The sequence below is a fragment of the Mirounga angustirostris genome, unplaced genomic scaffold (genome assembly GCF_029215605.1).
Source record: "Mirounga angustirostris isolate CCGP_5_RB_7025 unplaced genomic scaffold, mMirAng1.0.hap1 SCAF_2, whole genome shotgun sequence".
Classification (NCBI taxonomy): domain Eukaryota; kingdom Metazoa; phylum Chordata; class Mammalia; order Carnivora; family Phocidae; genus Mirounga; species Mirounga angustirostris.
This window is the reverse complement of record NW_026991710.1, coordinates 717,901-744,325: the sequence shown is the minus strand read 5'-3', so window position 1 is coordinate 744,325 and position 26,425 is coordinate 717,901. Positions and strand designations below refer to the sequence as shown.

At 63.1% G+C, this 26,425-nt stretch overlaps 1 protein-coding gene across 6 annotated transcripts in view; it reads right to left on the bottom strand.

Annotated features, from left to right (window-relative positions):
* UVSSA (UV stimulated scaffold protein A) overlaps positions 1-25,984 on the bottom strand; it is a 38,092-nt gene extending 12,108 nt beyond the window's left edge. The window contains exons 1-11 of one of the 6 annotated variants that reach the window (XM_064584122.1): positions 25,836-25,984; positions 22,554-22,785; positions 21,305-21,635; positions 20,527-20,647; positions 19,315-19,671; positions 18,333-18,445; positions 15,901-16,029; positions 7,889-8,006; positions 1,639-1,777; positions 1,049-1,174; positions 254-437 (exon numbers count right to left, since the gene is read on the bottom strand). In XM_064584122.1, coding sequence (XP_064440192.1) covers positions 254-437; positions 1,049-1,174; positions 1,639-1,777; positions 7,889-8,006; positions 15,901-16,029; positions 18,333-18,445; positions 19,315-19,671; positions 20,527-20,647; positions 21,305-21,635; positions 22,554-22,663 — 1,728 coding nt within the window. In that variant the 5' untranslated portion in view covers positions 22,664-22,785; positions 25,836-25,984. Of the gene's footprint in view, positions 1-253; positions 438-1,048; positions 1,175-1,638; positions 1,778-7,888; positions 8,007-15,900; positions 16,030-18,332; positions 18,446-19,314; positions 19,672-20,526; positions 20,648-21,304; positions 21,636-22,553; positions 22,786-23,375; positions 23,680-25,835 lie in introns of those variants that run through there. The other 5 variants (XM_064584124.1, XM_064584120.1, XM_064584123.1 and 2 more) reach the window with 5 other exon arrangements.
* Positions 25,985-26,425: the final 441 nt, after the last annotated feature.

Genomic DNA, 26,425 nt, shown 5'->3' with positions numbered 1-26,425 from the left:
TCCGGCTCAGGAGGTGCTGTGGGGAGCAGGGACGTGGGAACCAGCGCAGAGCCCCCCGGGTCCTGGATGTCAGACTCCCAACGCCGGCACGAGGCCCGCCAGCCACGGACAAGCCCTCCCTGGGAAGGGGGCCCAGCTGAAGGCCACGGTGGGCTTTGCACCGGCCGGCTGGAGCCCAGCACTCCATCCGGCCGCCCTGCCCTGGCCCAGCGGAGCCCCGCGGCACCCATCCCGGCCCCGGCCGCCGCCTCACCTTCAGCCGGTCCTGGCGCTCGCAGAGCCGGCCGTCGGGCCTCGGGGCGCGGCACTGGTGCCGCACGGGCTCGAACCTGCCCGCGAAGGTGATGCAGCGGTTCCACGGCATCTCGGGGACGCTGGCGCTGCCCACTTCCGCGTCCACCTCGCTGGGCTTCCAGAAGCGGTGCTCAGAGTCACGCCTGCAACAGCCGCCCCAGGGATGCTGCCGACAGTGTGGCTCCAGGCCAGGCAGCCCGAGGAGAGCAGGTCACAGAGACTCCTGGACCCCACCACAGGCGCCACAAGCCAAACCTCGAGTCGTCCCCTGTCCACAGCCTCCATGGCTGCCCACAGCCCGGCAGGACAGGCAGCGCTAGGGGGCGGGGGCCCGCCTGGGGGGTGCACCTGTGCCCCCTTCTCGTCTGCGGCCCCACAGAGAGCGTCGCAAGCACTGCGAGGGGACAGCTCCCCAGAAAGTCCTTGCAGACCCCAGGCCTGGCCTGTGTGGAGGTCTGAGTCTGCACCGGAGGGGCGAGGACAGATCAGGAAGGGCCTCGGCCCAGGCAGCCACCCTTCACACCTCACGATGCCAGACTGTAGGAAGACCGTGCAGGACGTCTCCCCAGGGAGCCACAGGAAGGTTCAGAAAAAGTCCAGGCCCCCCCCGCCCCCCCGGCCACAGTTCTATGGTCCCAGTAGAGCTTGCGTGTGGTGATCGCCCCTGCAGGGACGGTAAGGCAGAGCCAGGCCCTGGGCCCGGTGGTGTGCTCGCCGGCCAGGGAAAGGCGGGACCAGACACACCCACACTCACTTGAGGATCCTCCCCGCCATCGGCTGCTCCTGGCCCCAGTAACACAGGTCCACCCCAAAGGGCACGACAGGCGCCCGGGCCCACTCCGCTGCCAGCTTCCCAGCCTTGTCCGGTCCCACAGGTGCCCTGGTGAGGCCACAAACAGGACACCCTGACTGTGCACGCAAGAGCCGGCCACAGCCACCTGCCTCCCCCCTCGTCGTCCTCCCTCCCCGAGCAGACACAGAGCCCCTGGGTCAACACACTGGAGCAGTGACCTCTGCCATCTTGGGCCCGGGCTCCAGGGCAGCCTCTGGGACCTGTGAGAAGCCCAGCACCAAGCCCCAGCGGTCTGCAGGGAGCCGGTCTCGGATCTCTGGTCTTCATCCTGGGCCTGGGGATGCCCTGACATCCGCCCCCGTGCCCTGGCTGACATGCCAGCTCTCTGAGGGCCCCCCATCCCGTGCAAGCCCTGCCCTAGGCACAGATAGTGGCAGGTGCTCTCCCGGCCCGGGGCGCACCCAGGGCTGCCCCCACACAGCCAGGGGGGACTCGGCAGCTTGAGGAGGCAGGTCAACGCCCTGGGCAGAGGCAGGGCATCTGGAAGTCACCTGGGGCTCGGGGGAGGGGGCAAGCGTCCATGCAGCTGATGCAGCTGGGCAGCAGCAGAGGTGGGGTCACGTGCCTCCTCATCCCTCCTCGCCATCTTCCTCGCCTGCAAGCCCAGTGCAGCTGGGTCTTTCTCCAGCCCTGGAACACAGATGTGCTGTTGTTCCCAGCCACCGTTCCCACGAGCCCAGACCAACCCGCGGGGGCATCGTGCTCCATCCCATGGGGACAGCACAGCAGTGATGCACCCACTAGCCCACTGCCAGGCTCCACGCGGCACCTGCCCAGCCGCCAGCCAGACGAGCCCACCACGCTGGCGTCTCCCAACACCAAAGACGAGGCCACCAGGCCACTGACCTCTGCAGGCCAGCGTCCATCCCCAAGTCCTCAGAACAGGGTGAAAGCAGATTCTTCAACACTATCAGGGCCCTTCCTGACCCCTGCTGGCCCCTCTGTGGGGCGCACAGCCCCCCTGCCCCGTGCAAGCCAGGGTCCCAGGGCGGCACAGGGTGTGGATGATGTCACCACAGGCACGGCACCCTGTGGGAATCGACCCCTCCCCACACTCGCTGTGGGGGCCAAGGGCCTGCACTGAGCACTCTCCCCGCTGAGGGCCTGCAGGCTGAGCGCACTCACACCTTGAGAACTGTGACCTGCCAGGAAGGAAGGAAACAGGCTGAGCGGCATGTCCCAGACAGAGGACGAGACATCAAGCAGGTCAAGCGTGCTGCACGCTCCCCAAGGGCCTAGGGGCCCGGAGCTTGGGAAGAGGAGGGGAGAGTGGAGACCCCCTGCACAGAACGCGGTAACGACTCGCCAGGCGGAGGTGCACGTGAGTGGCGGGCACCCCGGGCAGCAGGCGGGGGATGAAGCCAGGGGCAGCTTTCACAGCTCAGGTGGGGAGAACAGACGCATGGCACACATGTGTCAGCATCCTCGTTACTGGACCCCAGAAGCGCAGAAAATATAACTGGAGTTTGGAAACAGCTGAAGACATAAGACACCCAATTTTCCTGGAATTTGGGAAAGACCAAAAGGGCCTGCTGAGTGCCAAGAAAGAGACGGAGAAAACACGGCTAGTACAGTTACGAGGATATTTAAGGACATTGAAAATGAAGAGAAAGATCCAAAAAGCTTCCAAAGAAAAAAGGCGGATGAAAGACCTTGAAAGACAAGCATCCTACCAATACCAGCATTTTTAACAGTGATGGTGAAGGTGAAGTCTCCGGAGGTCGTCCTGAGAAGATTGAAGGAAAAGACGTTCACACTCAGAACTTTCTATCTAGCTCACTAGCATCTCGCGGTGCCCGTGATGGACGGCCTCGCACACACGAGACCCCTTCTGGAGCCGCCGGAAGGCCTGCTTTGAAAACACTCCCCAAGGGTGCCTGGGTGGCTCAGTTGGTTGAGCGACTGCCTTCGGCTCAGGTCATGATCCTGGAGTCCCGGGATCGAGTCCCGCATCGGGCTCCCTGCTCAGCGGGGAGTCTGCTTCTCCCTCTGACCCTCCCCCCTCTCATGCTCTCTATCTCATTCTCTCTCTCGCAAATAAATAAAATCTTAAAAAAAAAAAAAAAAGAAAACACTCCCCGACAAAGTAATCGATCTGTCAGGAAGGAAAGCGAGTTTGGGGCAAGGCATGCGAGTGTAAGTGCGAAGTGATGGCCGTGCCTCCCGGCGCACACCCAACACCAGAGCGAGCACGCGCGCGGGGCTGAGGAGGGCTGCGGGGGCAGGGTGGTGCAGACATCCTTACGCTGTGACTGGAACCGTGCACAGGAAACATGGGGATGAAGCTTTCAAAAACGCAGAATAACCCTCAGAAAAATCAATGATCTTACAATTGTATTAATATTTAATGAATGTTTTAAAAACAAACAGAAGAAGCATTAACCTACCAAACAAAAGGTGGGAAAAAGGAAAAAACAAGTGGGTGGGCAGTAAAGTGCCCGGGACATTGAACAACTAGAAACAATTCATTAAATGGATTAAAATCAGCTAAAAGGCAGATTAGTCCTAAAACTTTTAGCAACTTGTGGTCCACACAAGACCCACTTAAAGCAAACAGTCAACAGAACAATGAAGCTGAAGACGGCCACGTGGACTCACCCTGCAAGTGGGACAGAGAAAGCGGGGACGGCAGTGTCGCCAGGACGACCAGGGTTCAAGCTCAGAACGGACATACGAGGAGAGACGCGGCGCACGTGGTAAGCAGCTCAAGGGCTTGCCGTGGCCGGCTCTGCAAACCCTCATAGAACAGATCAAAGAGGTCAAATCCACAGCCGCAAGGGACAGTATCCGCAAAGCCTTCCAGAACACACGCACACCTGACGGGACCACCAGGCAGGAGGACCGAGGGACCTCAGCGTCCCCAGACCACGGTCCCTGGGTCACGGAGCGGTCAGAAGGAGCCGAGCAAAGGGCAATGGAGACCCGGATGTCGAAAGTGACACACACACCCTTCCTGAGCATGCAGACTCGCGGGGTCGAGGGTCCTGCTGAACACAGCTCCACCCAGCACTCTCCAACACCGAAGCATGAATACTGGATTTAGAGAGAAAATCGGGAAGGACACGGCAGCACCGAGGACTAAACACCAGGGAAGGCTTCCCGGCCATTCGGGACTCGAGGAAGAGTCTCGCTGGGCCGGTGCCGCTGGGAGGGGCCGCGTCTGCTTCGGGCGTGGGCTCTCTGCAGCAGGGGCAGCCTGACTCGACCTGGAGACGGCCAGCCCAGTGCTTCGTGGGCATCAGCGGATGGGCCGCTTTCGGCGCATGGTTTTCCCAGCACGTGGCTGCACACAGCTGGTTTCGCGTGGGCTCCAGAAGCCCACGGGCCCTTCGCAGGAAACACCTGCCAGCGCCTACTCCAGACGCCCGGCAAGCCTGCCCGCTGCCCTTTCTCAGGTTCCCGCGGCTGGGAGTGGAAGACGGAGCCGCTCGGGCGTGACGGGTCCCCCAGTGTGGGGACGACAGACCAGGCTCCATCGTCACCATGACACCCTAGCCCCAGCTCTCAAAACCCCCCAACACCCCTACCCTGGATGCTGACAAGAGCCTGTCGCGGTCAGTCAGCCCCACGAGTGTGCGCGCGCATCACACGCACGCGGCTTGGTGCGGGGGGTGGCGGGGGGGAGGCTGATAAGTGGGCCTTGTGGCATTTAGATGGATACAATCACAGCCTAAGGATCAATATGAGAATTCCTAGGAGTTACAAGAATGAAATATATTTTTCATTGATTTGTTGTTTTAAACCATTAAAAAGATGGGTAAGCGTGTTAAAGCAGAGTAAATACTCAGGGCGCTAAAAAAACACTACCATTTTCACATTGTTGTAGAAAATCAATCTCACTGACATACACTTTCAAAGTAAAACCCCAAAAAGCAGACGGCATGCCTCAGGCCCGGGAGCGAGCGTTCTCCAGCAGAGCTGGAGGCCAGCTGTGCCCAGCCATCAGAGGGGCGTGGGCCTCCCCCGAACAGGAGCCTGGCTCAAATTTACTCCCACATTTGCTTTTCGAAAGAATCCTACAAATGCCCAAATCCCCTTTTTTGTTTAAATTGACCAAGTGGCACCCATTTGCCTGGAGCACTAAGGCAGACAGGGTGGGAGCGATGAAATCGATAGCGGGAAATGGAGAGGCTGCGGCTTCCGCGTGGAGTTAGGCCGCCGAGCTTGACATTATTGATTTTACCTAGTTCAGCTGGCCTTGTAATTAAAATGTAAATTTGAGAAAGAGATTATGTCCTGACAGAAATGGTAGGATTAAGGGGAAGATAAAAGCCCCTCGGTGAAAATTCAGAGAAAGAAATGAGAAAGAAAAGCACCAGCTTCCGCAGCTGTGTGGATTTAGATGAATCTACTGCAGGTTCACCTGCATTTAACTGAAAAAACAGCGGCGGAATATAAACTACGTTATGAACTGACTCGCCGGTCACATTTCCAGGGCCCTGGGGCCACCGGGGCTCACAGTGGGATTTAGGCTGGTGGCTGTCTCGGGCACGCAGTCGACCCCCGGGACCCTCCGCAGCCCACCTGTCTGCAAACACAGATCCACGTCGGCCACCAGCATGACCTTCCAGGGCACAGACAGGATGCTGAGAGCCTTCCAGAAAAACGGGGTGAGCCGGTGGCAGCGAGACCACCAGGGTCTCTGCCTCCCTCCCTGGGCTCCCGAGGCGCCCTCCGGGGGCCAGGCCAGGGGCACCAGGGACTCGGGCCCTGCCGGCCTCAGGAGCACAGGGGCACAGAGGAGGACGCATCCCGCCTGCCGGACCAACACCGCAGAGCTCAGCGGAGGCGGCATGCGCACTGCCAGGCTTGCAGATGTCGGCATCAGGAGTGTCTCCGTGGGGAAGCCGCTCTGCTCCGGCGGGGCTGGGCCCCAGCTGGCAACACCTGGAGGCAGGGTCACCCACTGTGGCGCCACGGCCGGGCTGAGTCCACGCGCGCGTCCTGTGAGCACGGCGGGCCCACACAGCCTGTCGCCCAGTCCCCTCTGCCACTCCTGCCTAGCACCTTGCCAGTGGGAGTGGTGGCAGCCCCACCGTCCCTGCTGAGGGCCACGGCCTGCGTGGCAGAGTGGACGAGGCGCAGACGAAGCACTAGCGGACCGCAGCTGTGCTCACCGCGGTCATCAGAACTGGCGACCAAGCCCGGCCCCAGGCCAGAGACAAGCTCTCCCTCCTGCGGAAAGGGCTCAATGCCCTCCAAGCAGCACGTGCTGAGGGCCAGGGCAAGTGTCCGCAGCTAGAAAGCCTCGGAGAGAGGACTAGCTAGGGTCAGCGTGGGGCTCCCAGGCCCCAGAGGCAGGGCCCAGCGCCTCAAAGCCGGACCTCTGCTGGGCGCGCTGCCGGCCGCAGGAGGCTCTCAGTCACGGGCTGCCCGTCACCAGACTCCTCTGCTGCAGAAACTTGGAGAAGTGACAACACTGAGCGGGCTGTTCCCTGGCAGTCCTGCCCCACTGCCCACTGTCCCAGCCTGGGGCACGGGCAGCCGCGGGAGTGTCCGGGCTTCTGCTGGGCTCCGGCCTGGGCACGGGAGGGCGGTCACTGCTCCCGACAGATGCCTTAGGCAGCCCCCAGGTACTTCGTGGGTGCAGGTGGGGCCTCTGGCCACAGGGAGCCCCTGCTCTGGGGCGGACAGCAGCATGAACCGGGGATGGCAGGCCATTTCAGGTGCAGAAGAACACAGAAGAACAAAGGGCAGGAGGGTTGCCTATCGGTCAGAGGAAGACCCAAAAGCTAAGAAGTGAAGGCCCGCATGGCTGGAGCAGGGGGCGAGGCAGGCACACAGGCCCTGGCCGGCTGGGAGCAGGGGTGGGTCGCCGCTGCTCCCACATCCAGGCTGGTGCCCGGGGAGAGGAACCGGGGCTGCGCAAACGGCAGCCGTCAGGTCTGGAAGTGCCACTTCGGCACGATGCCCCTACTGGGCCACAGCGCCACACCTGAGCTCAGTCATCTACACTCTGGTTAACAAACTCACATTTCGCCTTACAGACTCAGAGAGAAATCGATTGGTCTGTTTTTCCACAAAAGCCACGGGTCTTGTTTTTATTTGCCGCCTATGTGTGTGCTGGGTAGATCCTGCGGGCCCACACCCCTTCTTGCTAGATGGCCACCGTGCTGGGGTGCAGACACGGGAAAGAAGGAAACCCCAGACAGCAAAGACCAGTCAGAGCTGGGGCTGCACTTCCCAGGAACGGCCCTCCTCCGCCACGAGCCACGGAGGTGTCCTGGGCCAGCAGCGGAGTCCATGACTCCACAGATGGCAAGTGGGGATGCCCCAGCCATGGGGCCCGGGGACTAAGGAGCCCAGCGAACGGTCACCAGTCTCCTGCCACCTCAGGAGTCACCCACAGCACTGTCCCCGGGGCACGCTCTCTGCTCTGGGGTGCCCGCCCCACTCCTAGACTCGCTCCCCAGTGCTGAGACTTGTGTGTCCCCAGCAGGGCTGCCCCTCGTGTGGCGCCAGCCTGGCTGTGCCCACTGATTGGGTGCTGGGGCCTGTGCACCAGGGACAGCGGGAGCCCACTGGGGGGAGGCCTTGGGGAGGAGCCCGACCCGAGAGTACCTGGGGAACAGGAGAGTTGCAAGATTTTCAGTGACAGATCTGCAGTGTCAGCAGGCAGGGCGCCCACCATGGCTGGCTCCCCTGCTCAGTGGGCCCCAGACCCCAGATGTGAGGTCATGCCCTGAGGGACAGCATCTTTAGCAGGACCCCACCCAGCCCCTCCCAGCCCCCCGCACTCACCATACTCCGGCCGCAGGTGGTCGGGGATGCAGGCCTCATACCCCTCCTTCTCTGGGACCTCGACAAAGTCCCCATCATCCTCGTCCTCATCCTCATCCCTGTCCCCTGGGGCTGCCACCTGTGGAAACACCCCCAGACCTACGTATGAGCACAGCACAGAGGCCCGGAGGTTCCCGGTCCTGCCGCAGCACTGGAGACGGAAGATCATCTCTGGGCCTGGTCCTGCTCCTGAGCTCACGCCAGATCCGCAGCTCCACGTCCAAACCACATACAAACCTGCCCCACCACCTGGTGCCCTTTGAAATGCATGGGAGAGGCGCAGGAGTAGGTGTGTTTCCAGAGCCTCAGGAGACCAACTTCACCCAGTGAGAGGCAGGGCCGCCCCTCCCTCCAGGCCAAAGCACCGCCCACCCTTCTCGGGGGCAGCTCTGGGGATGCTGGTGTGACTACGGCACTTCTGGAACATTCTGTCCTTAAGAATGACTTGTTAAAAAGCCACTGAAAAAACAGTTTCCTTTGGATGAGACCTCTTTCCCCACCCAGGTCAGTGTAGTGAGGGCCCCAGAGCCACCAGAGGGGCTGGGGGGCTACCTCCACCATAGCCTGCCCAGAGGGCCTGAAGAACTGCATGGGGCCGGCTTCCTTTCTACGAGACCCGGACCCTCTGCCCCCACCCGCTGGCTGGGCAGCACCCGGCCTCTCCACGGAGGTCCACCATGGAACAGGAGTCGGGCTTCTGCAGCTGGCCCCACATTCTCAGGGACCCCCAACAGCCCTAGGACTGGACTTGAGGAGAGCAGCCCCCACGGGATGGGTCCTTCCCAAGAGGGTCACAGCAGGGAGGAACCAGGAGCGCCCGCCCCACTGCCAACCGGCCCTGGAGTACTGGGGAGCCAGCTCAGCCAGACCAGGGCGCAGACCTTTACCACAGTCTCAATCCCACTGAAGGGAACAGCCAGGACGGAGGCCCCTGTCAGATAAATGCCAACTACTGGGGCAAACTCTGGAGAACCTTGTGACACATGCCTTCACTTCCGAAATCTTTCTCCACAGCACACCTCAGGGCCACCGTCGAGGCGGAGGATGGAGAGCCTGGGTGACAATGGGGGCAGGAGGCCCCCCAGGCTCAGCTGAGTTACAGATGCCGGCAGCCCCCCGCAGCTGCCCGTCGCTGCAGAGCTGGGCCTGGTGGCGGCCACCGTGAGCCGGGGCATCAGCAACCACATCTGGCGTTACCTGCGGCCCAGGGATGCCCGCGGGGGAGCCACCGCTGGCCCCCAAGAGGCACAATCAGATGCAAATGCACTTTGTTTGGGTACACCCCACTGCGGTGCATCTGGGAAGCGCGGGAGACATTAATCATCGAAAACTGTAATTTTTTGTTATCAGTCTAACACTGATCAAAAGGGAAGCCTGTCTCCACCACTGACCTGTGAAACGTCCCAATTATACTCTTTGGAAATGACAGGGGCACTTAACTCCCGAGCTGGGCAAATGACGGCGATCAATCACGTTTGAATAACAATGAGCCACGGACCTGAAAATTATTTTTGTATAGAATCTACCCAGGAATTTATGAAAGGTGGAAAGCAGCCCAAGGTTTTAGGGCATTACGGTTCTCGGCTAGTGCGTATCAAACACTAAACAGAATTTATGTGTTTTAATTTTCTAAAAGGTAGATGTGGACTGGGTGCTACAATGCAGAACAGAGAGCACCGGATTTTAAATATGGGGGTCATTTTCATAAAATATTACGCTTACCGCTCCCACCCCTCAATTTCACCAGGGACTTACTAAATTTTCATTTCCTAAAAAATATTTCGCTGCTTAGCTAACTATTAGGAATTATACCCTCTTTCTCCCCAACTCAAACTGTTTATTCCTGTGATGAAATACAGAGCCCTGGGCTGCTCTTCGTTCTTAAATTAACACCGCTCGAGGCGGGCCAGGCCGCACCCACCTCCAGGAGGACCCATTGGGGCAAGAACTGCCCCCTCAGGGTCCCCGCGGCCGGGGCACTGGCCTCTGCAGCAATCTACTTGTGTGCGTGAGCCGTGAGCCCTCTAGCCGCGGGTGGCCCCCTGGAACCGCAGCGACACCGGGCCAGAGACGGACTTTGCTGCTAACACCGAATCCGCGCTCCAAAGCCTCCAAGTTCAACATGGAGTTCCCAGGGCGGTGTCGGCTCTCTGAACCCCCAGCACCTGGGGGAGGGCAGTGACACCCACTGTCCAGAGGACAAAGCCCCATGACCAAGCACAGTCACACTGCTGTGACACCCATGTGACCTGCTCCAGGGCCTCACGCCAAACGCCGGCTCAGAGAACAGGAACACCGCCACCAGCCAGGCCAGGAGGCCCTCTCTAAAACCCCGGCAAAACGGCACGGCGGCAGGAAGGAGCCCGGCCGGAGCCAGTCCCGGAGTGGGGCAGGGAGGTGGCCACCTGCCCTCAAGGTCAAAGCTCACAGGCTGGCAGGGGGCCGGGCGCGGGTGCGTGGATGCCTGAGGATCCTGGGAAGGAAGGAAGCTCACGCCCCTGAGGCGGCAACCGGTTGAAGGTGGGTGGTCCTCAAAATGGGGTCAACTCATGAACTGTTCTCATTCTGCAGCCCCCCACCCCGCCCCCGCCGCGTCTGGGGTGTGCACCCACCTCCTCCAACAGGTGGAGTCCCTGGGCAGGCAGCCCGGGAGGCCCGGGCAGGCGCTCAGAGCCCTGTGGCCTGCCAGACGCCTCCCACAGCGGTGGCCCTTCGGGAGCCGCCCACAGCCGCTGCCGCTGGGAGGCAGAGAGGGGCCGCGGGCCTTCCGCCGGTTTCATACACATGGAGTCGCACCCACAGTTAAAAGGATTTAGAAAAATGAGCCTCTGGGATCATAATTAAACAAGCAATAAAACGGCTAAAATATACAACACAATCAGCGTACAGCAGTGGGGGTATCGGGGTTACTGATTATTTGAGGAAGAAAAGGAAGAGTGACCTGGCTCTGGGAGCGGGTCGGCCCGCCAAACGCACGCCCAGATGCAGCTGGGACCGTTAAATAAATTTTGTACGATCTAATTAACTCGGTGCGCAATCTCAATTACTTTTCACCCAAGAAATCACTTTTGTTCAGTTTTATGTGTGTCTGTTTCCCTTTTTAAAAAAAAAATGATGTAAGGCCTCGTCAGACAAGTGAGCTCCGAACTGCATTTGTCTTTCAGCGGCTTGATGGCCATGCATTTAAAACCCCATTCTATCTTATAAACTAAAAATTAAACGTGCTCAGCTGTGATGGTCGTCATTGCATCTGCTATTTATATGCTAATGCCCTCCCTGGAAGGCCGTGCAAATTGCCCAGCTACGCCAATACCTCATGTGCATCTCCAGCTGCTGGGGACGCGCCTTCAGAGGGCAGAGGACGGTGGGGCGCGCGGGGCTGACCAGGGCAAGCACGAGGGAACAGGGACCCCCCACCGACACCACCCGGGGCACGCCAAGCCCGCTCGGACAGACAAGGCCGCAGAGCACGTGGTCCCCTGCTCAGCGGGAACGGAGCTGGTGCAGACGGGCGTCACCGTGCTCTGGAGTGACTGCGGCCCCCTTTCCTGTCTGATCCAGATCCGCGCAGGATGAGGTGCTCGACAGGCCTCGCCTTGGAAACTGCCTGAGGCGGTGCAGGCAACCAGGCTGTGGGTCAACGGGACACCTGGACCATTTCCAGGCCGAGGCTGGGGCCAAGAGCCCTGCTGCGCCTGGGTGCGTCCGTCCCCGACACAGGTGGTGACCCCGGAACCACGGCGGGTAACTCGAGTCTGCCACGGCGCAGACGGGCACCCTCTCCTCCGCGGTGGCCACCCTGGGGAGCCCATGTGAGCGGCTGAGCCGTGGGACAGCACATCCCACAGAGCGCACAGTGCTTCCCCAGTTCTCACCACCCGAGGAAGCGGCATCCACACAAGAACAGGAAAACCCGCTGTGCACGCTCTCCTCCCTCAGCCCAACCTTCACAGGCAAAATGCAGGCAGCCGGCGCCCTCCGAGGCCAAGGCCCACACAACCTCCCCCCAGGCTCGGTCTCACCACCTGTGTACTGGGGTAGTGACGTGACCCACCTCACAGGGCCGCTTGTGGAACCAAAGGGATGACGGTGAAGGTATTCAGGAGCAAGGGGTGCGCAGCAGTGCAGGGGGAGGGCTGCGCTCCGGGGCCCCGGGGCGCAGGGGCGAGGGCCGGCCCTGAGCAGTGGGGCGCCTGCGTGTGCTGCCAGCCCTGGTGAGGAGGGCGGAAGGCGTGCGGACCCCTCCCCCGGCTCCCAGCCCTGCAGCCTCGTGGCCTTCAGCGTGATGGAGGGAGCCGCGTCTCCGGGAAGGTTGTTTACTGGCCCTGCCGCGCACAAGGTCCCGGCTGCTGGCTGATTTAGTTCCCCTGCCTCCCTGGGCTGCCTGGCTCGTTCAACATTTCATTCCGCGGCTTCCTGCTCTGTCCTTTTCACCTACAGGAAGCCGGCACTCACGTGGCTCCCACGGCACAGGAGGCTTGTGGACACAACGGCAGCAGGAGCGTCCAGGGCCCCTGCCTGAGGCGGGAGGTGCCTCCCCGGCAGAAGGCCCGTCCCGTCAGCTGGGGAGGCTGCACGGAAGGAAAGCCTCCCAGAGCCACGCAGGGCGATGTCTGCTTTGGGAACGCGTGAGGATGTGCCCGCGGTCCAGACCCCGTGGCCGCGTCAGACTGGCGTTCGGCGAGGACGGAAACACCCATGTGAGTATTCTACCCGCTTATACAACCCAGCCATTAAAAAAAAATCCTGCTGATGGTTTATATAAACTGATGCCTGAAGTTATTTTTTTCAGACATAGTAGTTGGTAGGAAATTAGTATTTTGTTAATTACACAATACACAATAATTGGTGATCGTGGCCACATAATTAAACCACAGGCGATTTAAAAGTTTATACAGAATTTTTATCAGTTTCACGAATGTAGCAGGCACAGATTATTACACCTCTCCCACAGCAGAGGGCTGGAAACTAAATCTACCAAATGATGCTCCACATCGATCTATTTGAGATTTATCCCCAGCTGCTTCCAAACAGAACAGAGACACACTCTATAAAACAAACAGTTAAACATATTTTAACGGACTTAAATATTTCTCAAAGATGGAACCTCTATGTCAAAAGAAAAACAATACATAGAAACCAGCAGCAACACAAAACCAGAAACGGGACACCTTCCAACACCCCCACCCCGAAGGGCTTGTTCCCAGCTGGGCTCCCGACTTCTCCTCAGCATCCAAGCTGCCAGACAGGAGCCCCGTGTTTGTGCTCATCTCTGACACATTTGTCAGAGGTTCTAAAATCCTCAAATCCCACGTTCCCGAATCAGCGTCCCCGGCTCGGCCAGCTGTGCACGCGGTTACCACGCCGAGCCCGCCAGGTTGGGAAACGCTAAGGCAAATGATTTAAAGCCCCGTCCGTTTTATTTCAAAATGAGTGGGGAGCAACTCGTTGGTAATTCCTAATTACTGCAGTGGCTCCCGCGGCCGCCCACCCTGCGCAGGGTCGAGCAGATGTGCAGATACGCGGCGCCCACCTGAATGGGGCGCTGCCACTCAGCCACTCGAGCCCCAATCGCTTCATGTCCAGGTGCCGCCGCCCGCCAGCGCGGGTGAGCACAATCTCCCAGGACTTCGGAGCAGTGCCTTTTTTAAATCAGTTGGTGGAGAAGTGTCTGGAAACCGTCCGTTCGGCTGACAGAGACAGTGATGCGCCCTTCCCACTGAAGCCACGCCACCTTCCCACAGGCAGCTGCAGCCTACAGGGCCTCAGTGACCCGCGAGTCTGAGTCCCGGCCAGCCCTGCTGTCCCCATGCCGGAGGGGCAGGGCCCCTTCACCCACAGCCATCCTCCAGGCTGGACTCCCACCCTCGCCAGCGCTCCCCTGAGGCTCCTTGACCGGCCTGCCCCGAGCAGCATGGAGCTGCCCCCACCAGACGCTCCCTCGGATGCCTGGGGACAGTGCCGAGGGCTCCCAAACAGTCCAGGCACAGGCCAGGCTCTGTGTGGGGCTGGGGCTGGAGCCGGCCCCGCAGAGCAGCTTGCATCTCCTGTACTGGGAGGCGCCAGTCTAGGCCGTTAGGAGACCTGCCCTTCCCCTGGGGGCCCTAGAGCCCTGAGGCGAGAAGGTTCTGCTGCCAGCTCTGGGCTCCAAGTCCTGCCCACCCCAGCAGTGCTGCGGACCCCAGGCCTGGAGGGACAAGGTCACGCTGCCCAACCAGCCCTCATGGCTTCCGGGGCTCTCCCCAAAGCCCCAGCTGCCCTGAGGGTGCCTCCCCCAGTTCCTTCAGACACAGTGTGAGCCCCTGCTAGGCAGGGGGGGCCGGTCCTCAGGGCGCCATGAATCCCCACAACCCTCCCTGCTCTCAGGCCAGCCACTGCCCTGATGCCGAGACCCTGGCTCGTCCAACGTTCAGAGATAAATCCCTCCCAACGTGCCAGACGAGCCGACTGGATCACCTCCTTCCTGAGACCAAAGAACAACTTTCCTTCGGTATAAAAAAAAAAAAAGCACCTTGGTCAAAATTCACGCAGCTTTCTTGGTGAGCTCACAACCCCCAAGCAAGGCTCTACAAAGAAACTCGCGCCCACAGAAACCCCGCTAGGACATCCGCCGGCAAACGCCAGGCAGCCTGCAGGCCCTGCTCCCAGCCCAGAACTTTCTTCAGACTCCACAGCTTTGCGGGAGAAAGACAAGACCGCCCTCTGCCGGTCCCCAGGGGCCCCACACCCTGCACCTGGAAGACCGCGGTGGGGCCATCCCTCAGAAACGCACACCAGGGCAGTGGCCCTGCGACAGGTGTCCGGTGGCTCTGGAAGGGTCAGGTCGCTGGGTGCCAAGACCCATGGTGCCAGCCACCGTCCGTCCTAGGTCTGAATGGCTCCGAACCTGCTCTCCTCCTTCCTCCCGCCCCGGAGCTCCTGCTGCAGTCACATCCAACCAGAGCAGAGGTGCAGACACGCCGCTCATGGGCCAGGTGCGGGGTCCCAGCACCCTGGCAGAGCGGTGCACTCCGGAGCCCGCTTCCCTGCTTCCGAGAGGGCGGCAGCTGTGCTGACCCCGCTGCAGCTGAGCGCCCTGCCCTGCGGGCAGGCCCCGAGGACACCTGCAGAGGGACGCGGCTCTCACGTCCATCTCGGACGCTAAGGTCTAGGTCCTGGTACAGGCCACGGGAGGGGGCCCCCGAAGTCACCTAGTGTCCCAGGAGCTGATGGACCTCACCCATGCCCCGTCAGTAAGTGTGGGCCTGTCCCTGCTCCACAACCGTGCCCGGGGACACCGCACGCAAGGGGACTAGCCTCCCCCTCCCAAATCTGTGCCTGTGAGGTACCACACGACCAGCAGATGCCTGGCCTTGACCAGCCTCCCAACTGGGGCACCAGGCTGCATGTTCACCCCACCTCGCCGGCTGGAAGCTCCTCCGTAGGGCCCTGCTTGGGACCATGGCGCCCACCTCCCCAGGCCAGGGACACGGCCCTCTGCGTAAGCCCGAGGACAAGTCCTGATTCTGTGTCTACCGCAGACACCCCAACACCGAGCGTCCTTGGCCACGATGCAGGTGGACGGGACGAGACGCTGAAGCCCGGAAGGCCCTGACCAGCTCACGGGAGGCTCTGCTGGGCACTCGGGAGGCTCAGGGTGAGACAGTGTGGAGGAGCCGGCCTGGGTCTCAGCTCAGCCCATGGCCTCCTCCTCCAGGGCCCTGAGATCTCCCTCCCAACTAGAACCTTCTGCCTCCTCCCACAGCTCTCCCGTGCCCTCCTGCCCTGGACCCTGTCCCCGCCCTCATCCATGGGGAGGCCTGCGCTGTGCTCTCTGGCCCCCCAGGCCAAAGCTTCCGTTTCAGGAAAGGAGCTCCCGGCGGGGCAGAAACCAGAATACTTCCAAGCCCCAGTTATTCTTGCTGACTCAGAAAACAGCTCAAAGAGGAGGTGTCCTTGCTGTCACCCCTCCCCAGCCTGCTGGCAGCACTCACCTCCCTCCAGCGCCCCTCCTCAGGCTTGATGTCCAGCTCTTCCGATTGCCTCAGTGCCCTTTCCAGTTCCGTCTTCAGGTCGATGGCAGCTTCCAGGTGCCCACCGTGGATCCCTGCGCGGGTGAATAGCTGCCAACAAGGGGGTGCATCATTCAGTCCGGCTGGGGCCCCTCCCCACCCCCCCGCACACCCCGTGGCCCCGACTCTGCCCCGGCACCCCGGCACGTGGGGACCTCACCTGGACCCAGAAGCACATAGCTCTCCCCAGCCCCCCAGCGTCCCCCCCTGCACACCCCGTGGCCCCGAATCTGCCCCGGCACATGGGGACCTCCCTGGACCCAGGGGCACACAGCCCTCCTCACCCCTCCAGTGTCCCCCCACCCCCGCACACCCCGTGGCCCCGACTCTGCCCCGGCACCCCAGCACGTGGGGACCTCACCTGGACCCAGAAGCACATAGCTCTCCCCAGCCCCCCAGCGTCCCCCCCTGCACACCCCGTGGCCCCGAATCTGCCCCGGCACATGGGGACCTCCCTGGACCCAGGGGCACACAGCCCTCCCCAGACCCCAGTGTCCCCCCCTGCGCACCCCGTGGCCCTGAATCTGCCCTGGCACATGGGGACCTCCCTGGACCCAGGGGCACACAGCCCTCCTCACCCCTCCAGTGTCCCCCCACCCCCGCACACCCCGTGGCCCCGACTCTGCCCCGGCACCCCGGCACGTGGGGACCTCACCTGGACCCAGAAGCACATAGCTCTCCCCAGCCCCCCAGCGTCCCCCCCTGCGCACCCCGTGGCCCTGAATCTGCCCTGGCACATGGGGACCTCCCTGGACCCAGGGGCACACAGCCCTCCTCACCCCTCCAGTGTCCCCCCACCCCCGCACACCCCGTGGCCCCGACTCTGCCCCGGCACCCCGGCACGTGGGGACCTCACCTGGACCCAGAAGCACATAGCTCTCCCCAGCCCCCCAGCGTTCCCCCCCTGCGCACCCCGTGGCCCCGAATCTGCCCCGGCACATGGGGACCTCCCTGGACCCAGGGGCACACAGCCCTCCCCAGACCCCCAGTGTCCCCCCCTGCGCACCCCGTGGCCCTGAATCTGCCCTGGCACATGGGGACCTCCCTGGACCCAGGGGCACACAGCCCTCCTCACCCCTCCAGTGTCCCCCCACCCCCGCACACCCCGTTGGCCCCGACTCTGCCCCGGCACCCCGGCACGTGGGGACCTCACCTGGACCCAGAAGCACATAGCTCTCCCCAGCCCCCCAGCGTCCCCCCCTGCGCACCCCGTGGCCCTGAATCTGCCCTGGCACATGGGGACCTCCCTGGACCCAGGGGCACACAGCCCTCCTCACCCCTCCAGTGTCCCCCCACCCCCGCACACCCCGTGGCCCCGACTCTGCCCCGGCACCCCGGCACGTGGGGACCTCACCTGGACCCAGAAGCACATAGCTCTCCCCAGCCCCCCAGCGTACCCCCCCTGCGCACCCCGTGGCCCTGAATCTGCCCTGGCACATGGGGACCTCCCTGGACCCAGGGGCACACAGCCCTCCTCACCCCTCCAGTGTCCCCCCACCCCCGCACACCCCGTGGCCCCGACTCTGCCCCGGCACCCCGGCACGTGGGGACCTCACCTGGACCCAGAAGCACATAGCTCTCCCCAGCCCCCCAGCGTCCCCACCTGCGCACCCCGTGGCCCTGAATCTGCCCTGGCACATGGGGACCTCCCTGGACCCAGGGGCACACAGCCCTCCTCACCCCTCCAGTGTCCCCCCACCCCCGCACACCCCGTGGCCCCGACTCTGCCCCGGCACCCCGGCACGTGGGGACCTCACCTGGACCCAGAAGCACATAGCTCTCCCCAGCCCCCCAGCGTCCCCCCCCTGCGCACCCCGTGGCCCTGAATCTGCCCTGGCACATGGGGACCTCCCTGGACCCAGGGTCACACAGCCCTCCTCACCCCTCCAGTGTCCCCCCACCCCCCGCACACCCCGTGGCCCCGACTCTGCCCCGGCACCCCGGCACGTGGGGACCTCACCTGGACCCAGAAGCACATAGCTCTCCCCAGCCCCCCAGCGTCCCCACCTGCGCACCCCGTGGCCCTGAATCTGCCCTGGCACATGGGGACCTCCCTGGACCCAGGGGCACACAGCCCTCCTCACCCCTCCAGTGTCCCCCCACCCCCGCACACCCCGTGGCCCCGACTCTGCCCCGGCACCCCAGCACGTGGGGACCTCACCTGGACCCAGAAGCACATAGCTCTCCCCAGCCCCCCAGCGTCCCCCCCTGCGCACCCCGTGGCCCTGAATCTGCCCTGGCACATGGGGACCTCCCTGGACCCAGGGGCACACAGCCCTCCTCACCCCTCCAGTGTCCCCCCCCCCCCGCACACCCCGTGGCCCCGACTCTGCCCCGGCACACGGAAACCTCACCTGGACCCAGGAGCACACAGCTGGCAGAAAGGTGTTTTGGATAAGCTTGAGCGCGTCCCGGGCGGAGTGGATGACAGCGTGATTGTCCTCGTCCTCACGCACCCTCAGGCTGTCTGTAACAAAGCACACAGGGTCACTGGAAGCACCAGGGCAGGTCACCCAGCACCACGGAGGGACCACCCTCCGCTGCCCATCCTTCCCCAGCCACGTTCTGCCCAGGACCCCATACCTCGTGCCTGACAAACAGATGTACTACTTTAAGATTCTGATTTTGGCGCGGACCGTTTCAGCCTGAGCCCAATGCCTCCCTCCACACCAGACCGAGAGACCCCACGCGGCATTCTCACGGACAAACCCCAGCCCATCCATCGAGCCCCGGGAGCCCTGGAGCCCCTTTCCCATTACTGCCCACACCACTGCTCAGTCCCACAGCCCTGCCCCCGCATCCCACCACCCCAGCCTGTCTTCAGCCGGGCACCCCCACCTCCTGCACGTGGCCTGCTGCGCCCCCCCGCCCAGCCAGACAGCTGTTAGTTCCCTGGGGCTGGTGGGACCCAAGATGCCTGGGGGTGGCAGATCTTCACACAGCTAGGCAGCCTGACTGCCCTTCCTCTGTGAACACCCCTAAAGGGCTCCCAACCACACCTGCATCATCTCAAACATGGTGAGAAGCTGCTATCCAACCACGTTGTCCTCCAAGCCAGAGTGGGGGGTGCCTGATCCCTGACAGTCACCCTCTGATCCCGATGGGCCTGTGACCAGGCACTGCAGCCTCCCCAATCCCTTGGAGAATTAGGCCTGCCCATCACAAGGAGGACCTTGGGGTGGAGCCGCAGACCCCAAGCCTCAAGTCACCCCTCACCCCAACCTTGGGGACCCTGCCCTGCTCACGGTCCCAAGAAGCCTGGGCTCTCGCCAGCATCCCCAGGGCCCATGGCTGAGGGAAGAGCGCCCTGGCCAGTCAGCAGGAGCCGGCGGTTACCTGAGGAGAGCTCCACGTCTAGCGTGTACTTGTGGGAGCCCAGTCCATGGCGCCGCACAAACCCTTCCTCGTCGCTGTCGCTGTCCTCCTCCTCGGCCCCTGTGGCCGTCTGCGGCGGCCCCTCCCCACTGCCAGCTCCCGGATGGCCGGCCCAGGCGGGCAGGGTCTTGCTACAGCAGGGCTGCTCCTCGCCCCCGTGACTGGCAGCGCCGGCCTGGCAAGGGGCGCTCTGCTCAGACACACTGAAGGCCACCGTGGGCAACGAGGCGCCCAGGCCTGCGGTGAGGTCCAGGGGCAGCAGCAGCCTGAAGCAGCTCTCCACCTCCGTGAGGCAGCACCGAATCTCCTCGGACATGTCTGCAGACACAGGCACCGCCCGTCGGGGCCCGCCCGCGAACGGCACCACTCCCCCAGGGCCGGGCCCGAGATCACAAGGAGGGCCACGTCCCAGCAGCAGGGGGGCCCCAGCGGCCGGCGGGCTGTGTTACGCGGGACTGCAGGCCGCCCGAACCTGCGCCTCCTCCCTCCTCCCCGGACCGAGGCCGGCGCCCCGGGCGTGTGGAGGCTTGGTGATCACTGAGAAGCCACCAGCTCAGCAGCACAAGGCCACCCTCTGCGATGTCCCTGGAAACAGCCTCAGGTCTGGACTTCTGCTGCGAGGTTCACTGGTGCCCCGGGAACACCAAGGGGGCTGTGCCACCACGAACAGAGCTTCGGAGGACAGAGGCCATCAGGACACACGCCACTCCCCAGTCCTCCATTCGGAGCGCAGCTCGACCGTTCCGCTCCGGCCGGCTACTTCCTGACAGGGATCTCTCTGGGGCCGGCCAACACCCTCCTCAGGGGACAGAGGACTGCTCCCAGCCACTTCTGGGGCCAGGCACCCCAGAAGTGCCTTCAGCTGGGGCCTGCCCCTCACGGAAAGGGCCAGCTGCTCAGAAGCGTCAGGTTTTGGGCGCCGGCAAGAGCAAACAGGGGCCATGAGATGAACAGGCACAACTCCCTGCTTCCCCCAGCCCAGACCTTCACCAAAGCACAGTGCCCACGCGGCTCCGCCAGGGGGCGCGGGAGAGCGGTGGCCACCCAGATGTTCCTGGGGACAGGGCTGGGGTCTGCCCCCCACCCCCCACTGCAGCGGCAGGGTGGGCGGGCTGCACAAGGCCCTGGGAGGCGCGGCAGGCAGGGCGCCCTCAGGCCTGAGAACTCACTCACCCTCCATCTCCCTGATGGCCTGCTCAGACCTCTCCCTGTAGATTCTATCCAAGCGCTTCCGCTTCTCCTCCTCCCGCTTTCTTTCTGCCAGAGTCCGCGCGCTCACGTCCTGAAAATCCACCTGGGAAATTGAAGTGGACGTGAGACCGGACTGCACAGAACACAAAGAAAATAGGTCAAACACAGGCCTAGGAGAAGACGTGCCAGCACCAGGACAGAGCCAGACCCTCTGGGTCCCTGGGGTCCAGTTCTTCCGAACACCAAGAAACACATCTGACAGCAACGATCGATCCCCCGCAGAGGCACGGCCAGCACATCTTCCAGAAAGCAGCATGCTGCTGCGAGGAGTATGGGGGGAGGCTGCTCGCCCCACCCAGGGGCCTGGAAACACCCCGGGAGGGGACCCCGGATGTGTAGTGCCAGGCAGCATGCTCAGGCTGTGGCGGGGACCGGCCAGCCACCTGGACAGGAGGGCAGGGGCAGCAGCAGCCAGTCCTGGTGGCTCTCATGCACCCAAGGCCACCAGAGCCCACAGCAGACCCAGGAGGGACTCAACTCCTGCACACAGAACAGGGCCGCGTCTGAGAAGCCGACCCCCTTTCCCTCATTTCGGCTTTCTGTGGAAGTCAGGACCCGAGGCCCAGCTCCCTCCACACATCCTCCTCCCAGAACTGCTGCCCTGCTCCTGGGAGCCCCCCCCACTGCCCCTGAACACTGGCTGGCCGCTGAGGCCAGACAAGTCTGTCCACCAACGCAGCACAGAGTGCGGCCTGCCCACCTGTTTGCTGTGTCTTAAGAAGTGGTAGCCCAAGGCGAGCTTCTTGTAGGCCGCACCGTACTTCTCATTCCACCCTTGGATGGCCCGGGTGGCAGCCTGACGCAGCCTCTGGGCCACCTCCCTGGGAGGTGGCAGGGGCTGCTCGTGGTCAGTGCCCAGTGTGAGCTCCAGAAACTCCTGAAAGTTGGAAACAACCAGCATCCTGAACTGATGGGACCGGGCGAAGAGCTCATCTATGGCCTGGAATGCGGAGAGGCGGATCTCGGCGTGGTCCTGGCTCAGCTGGGCCGTGAGCAGGTGGTAGGCACGGCTGAGCTGCTCCTCTGAAGACCTAGGGACACCAGTTGTCCTCGCTGAGTGCCCAATACTCAGCAGGCCCTCTCCCCTTTGTCCAGAGAAGGCTGGACCAACAACTGCCCTCGGGTCCCCGCCTGTTTCTGTACGACCCACAAGCAAGAATGGTTTTTACATTTTTTAATGGCTGAAACGAACCAAAATAATACTTCATGACGTGTGAGAATCATGACAGCCAGCATCAGTGCCCATCAAGTTTTATTGGGACACAAGCTGGCCGCTCCTTCACATTGTTCTCACCACTGTCCACAGCTGAGCCGTCACCGCAAAAACTTTATGGCCCAGAAAGCCTCGAGGAGCCACCATCTGGCCCATCAGAGAACATCAGAGCAGATTCCATTCCAAGCGGAGAACCCAGCCCCCAGCCTCCCCTGCAGACACAGGACCGAAGCAAAAGCGAAAGGACCTGCCCTCCGAGGAGCCTGCACACACCCTGCCCCTCCTGTTGCCCTTCCCAGCTACCTTCCCTGCAAAAGAAGCTGCTACTGTTCTGGGGTGTTCTGGGTCTACATCTGAGCTGAAATTTTTGTCGAAAGCTAAAGACTTTGTTACTTAAAGTCACTTAAGTTTTCCTGTTTTGTAGATACGGGATAAGGACAATCTCGACTTACGCTCAACAGGTCCCGCTGACACGGCCTTTAGAAAGTGTTCATGCCACGCACACCCGCCCCCCCCAAGGACCACTGCCCCACAAGGTGACCACCTGCCAGAGCTGGGCCCTGCAGGGTCCTGGGGAAACATCCTGGACCTTTCCTTCCCTGCGCAGAGAGGCGACAGTGGGGACAGGCAGGCGAAGGGCTGAGACAGATGCAGGTGGTGGAAGGCATGACCCCAACGGTGTGGGGGACCTGCTGAGCCAGCCAACTGGTGTGAAATGCTGAACCTTAAGACATACTTGCAAATTTTCTTCAGTTCCTTCATTTTCTCAGGATTCAGCTGGGGTTCCCCCGAAGTTGTGAGCTCTTCTACCAACTTGGACAGTTTCTGATCCATATCTAGAGACATGCGCAGCAGAGATGCGATATGAGCACCTAGCCTTCACGATTTGTTACACCTTTCCTGAGCTGTGTCCTGGGCATTCAGGGGGCTGCAAGGCTGGCCCCTCCAGCCTTTGCCTCTGACGTGACCTGGATACGAAAACAGAACAATTCAGATGGTATTCTGGACACAGCATTTTTGGTGGTAAGTTAGGAAATTAGGAAAAGCGCAACAACAAAATAGTAACTCTGGAGCTCTACAACCCCACACGTGGGAGATACCTCAACAACACAAGAAGGAATACAACTGCCTAAATAAAACTCAAATGAGCTTTTCCCAAATGTGACTGTGGCACTTTCTCCTTTACAACACCATTCATTCACAATCCACGAGGCAGCTTCTGCAGACTGCAAAGAGCGAGTGACTACTCTTGTAACTTGCACCCAAAGACCCAAAGGCGGATCAACCCAAAACTCCAGTGCGGAGCCGAGCACGCGGCAGATGTGCAGTAAGGAAAAGGAAGGCTGATGCCGAAGGCCCAGGAAGTCAGTCGTTCAGCATGAACTGAGCCTGAGGGCAGCATGGGTGCCAGGCTGGCTGCAGGGCTGTTTTATTTGGTAGAAGGAGGGGCCAGACCCAGCAGGTGTACACGGCCTCTCCAGGAGGTGCTTTCCGAGCAGTAAAGTTTGTCACTGACACCAACTCAATACACACTTGGCAGGGGCAGGGAGCTGCTCACCTGAGCACCCTCCCAGCATCCCCCATTGACCGGGTGGACTTTGCCAGAGTTCCTAAGCCCAGGGCACCATGGCCACACCAGACAGAAGAGGGGTGTCCCAGGGAAGAGGGAGCGTCCAGGAGGGGGGAGGGGACGGAGTCCTAGGGAGGAGGAGGAGGGGGAGAAAGGGACAGTGTGATGGAAAGAAAGGGAAGAGGAGGGGGAGGAGAAGGAGGATGGATAGGTGTCCTGGTGGGGGGAGGAGGAGAAGAGATGGTGTGGGGAGGAGGAGGAGGAGGGACGGTGTCCCAGGGAGGAGGAGGGGGAGAAGGGGGAGGGACAGAGTCCTGGGGGGGAGGAGGAGGAGAAGAAAGAGCAGGAGGAGGAGAGACAGTGTGTGAGGGGGGGAGGAGGAGGAGGGGGAGGGACAGGGTCCTGGGAGAGGAGGAGGAGAAGGAGGAGGGGGGGGAGGCGGGACGGGGGTGGGGGGGAGGATGGGGAGGAGAGACGGTGTCCCAGGGAGGAGAAGGAGGGGAAGGAGGGAAAGGACGGGGAGAGATAGGGTCCTGGGAGAGGAGGAGGAGGAGGAGCGGGGGGGGGGGGGGCGGTGGCGGGGGAAGATGAAGACAGGGTCCTGGGAGGGGAGGAGGAGAAGGAGGAGCGGGGGGGAGGAGAGACGGTGGGTGTCCTGGGGAGGAGAAGGAGGGGGAAGAGGGTGAGAGACAGGGTCCTGGGAGGGGAGGAGGAGAAGGAGGAGTGGGGGGAAGGAGAGACAGTGTCCCGGGGAGGAGAAGGAGGGGAAGGCGGGGGAGAGACAGGGTCCTGGGAGGGGAGGAGGAGAAGGAGGAGCGGGGGGGGGGGGGGGGGGAAGGAGAGACGGTGTCCCGGGGAGGAGAAGGAGGGGGAAGAGGGGGAGAGACAGGGTCCTGGGGGGGGGGGAGGAGGAGGAGGAGCGGGGGGGGGGGAGGAGAGACGGTGGGGGGGGAGGATGGGGAGGAGAGACAGTGGGTGTCCCGGGGAGGAGAAGGAGGGGGAAGAGGGTGAGAGACAGGGTCCTGGGAGGGGAGGAGGAGAAGGAGGAGCGGGGGGAGGCGGGACGGTGGGGGGGGAGGAGGGGGAGGAGAGACGGTGTCCCGGGGAGGAGAAGGAGGGGGAAGAGGGGGAGAGACAGGGTCCTGGGAGGGGAGGAGGAAAAGGAGGAGCGGGGGGAGGAGAGACAGTGTCCCGGGGAGGAGAAGGAGGGGAAGGCGGGGGAGAGACAGGGTCCTGGGAGGGGAGGAGGAGAAGGAGGACCGGGGGGAAGGAGAGACGGTGTCCCGGGGAGGAGAAGGAGGGGGAAGAGGGGGAGAGACAGGGTCCTGGGGGGGGGGAGGAGGAGGAGGAGCGGGGGGAGGCGGGACGGTGGGGGGGGGTGGGGAGGAGAGACGGTGTCCCGGGGAGGAGAAGGAGGGGGAAGAGGGGGAGAGACAGGGTCCTGGGAGGGGAGGAAGAGAAGGAGGAGCGGGGGGAGGCGGGACGGTGGGGGGGGAGGATGGGGAGGAGAGACGGTGTCCCGGGGAGAAGGAGGGGGAAGAGGGGGAGAGACAGGGTCCTGGGGGGGGGGGAGGAGGAGGAGGAGCGGGGGGGAGGAGAGACGGTGGGGGGGGAGGATGGGGAGGAGAGACGGTGGGTGTCCCGGGGAGGAGAAGGAGGGGGAAGAGGGTGAGAGACAGGGTCCTGGGAGGGGAGGAGGAGAAGGAGGAGTGGGGGGAAGGAGAGACAGTGTCCCGGGGAGGAGAAGGAGGGGAAGGCGGGGGAGAGACAGGGTCCTGGGAGGGGAGGAGGAGAAGGAGGAGCGGGGGGAGGCGGGACGGTGGGGGGGGGTGGGGAGGAGAGACGGTGTCCCGGGGAGGAGAAGGAGGGGGAGGAGGGGGAGAGACAGGGTCCTGGGGGGGGGGGGGAGGAGGAGGAGGAGCGGGGGGGAGGAGAGACGGTGGGGGGGGGAGGATGGGGAGGAGAGACGGTGGGTGTCCCGGGGAGGAGAAGGAGGGGGAAGAGGGTGAGAGACAGGGTCCTGGGAGGGGAGGAGGAGAAGGAGGAGCGGGGGGAGGCGGGACGGTGGGGGGGGAGGATGGGGAGGAGAGACGGTGTCCCGGGGAGGAGAAGGAGGGGGAAGAGGGGGAGAGACAGGGTCCTGGGGGGGGGGGAGGAGGAGGAGCGGGGGGAGGAGGGACGGTGGGGGGGGTGGGGAGGAGAGACGGTGTCCCGGGGAGGAGAAGGAGGGGGAAGAGGGGGAAGAGGGGGAGAGACAGGGTCCTGGGGGGGGGGGGAGGAGGAGGAGGAGCGGGGGGAGGAGGGACGGCGTCCCAGGAAGAAAGCGGGCGGAGGCGCGGCGCGTCCTGGGGAGAAGGAGGGAAACAGTCCCGGGGACGAGGCCGGCCCTCAGAAAGGCCCGGCCCGGCCACAGCCCCTGCCGGGTATCGCGACGACCGCGACACCTACCGCGTACCAGGCCGCTCGCCTCGCCCCTCCCCTTCCGGCGCAGAACCCGCCCCTATCACGTGCCCCAACTCGCCACAGTCATTGGCTCGCCCTGGCACGGGCTGCGCGGGGACGAAGGTCAGCGCGGCGACGACCGCACCTAGGCGCGACGCGACCGCTGTCACCTTAGCCCGCCCTTTCCGGCGGGGGCCCCGCCCACCCCCTGTCACGTGGCCCCGGGCTCGGCAGCCAGTGGCTCGCCCTGACCCTGGAAGCGCGAGCGCCGGGGCGGGGCCGAGGTCTGCGCGGTGACGCAGGCGCGCTCCCGGAGGGTCGGGACGGCCGAGGCGGGCGAGAAAAAGGAAGCGGGCGGGCGCAGGAAGTCCTTAAAGGAGCCGCGTGCCCGGGTGCCGGGGCAAGGCGGGGCGGTCGCCCAGGAGTGTGGGATCCCCGGGCCCTGCGACCGCAACAGACAGGCCGGGATGGCCAGGGTGGGAGCCGGTGCGCGCTTCTCCCGCGGGCGCCGGAGACCCCGCCGCCCCGCGCCGCCCCGCGCCGCCCGCTGTCCCGAGGGGCCGAGGGGCCGAGGGGCCGAGGAGGAGGCGGCGGGG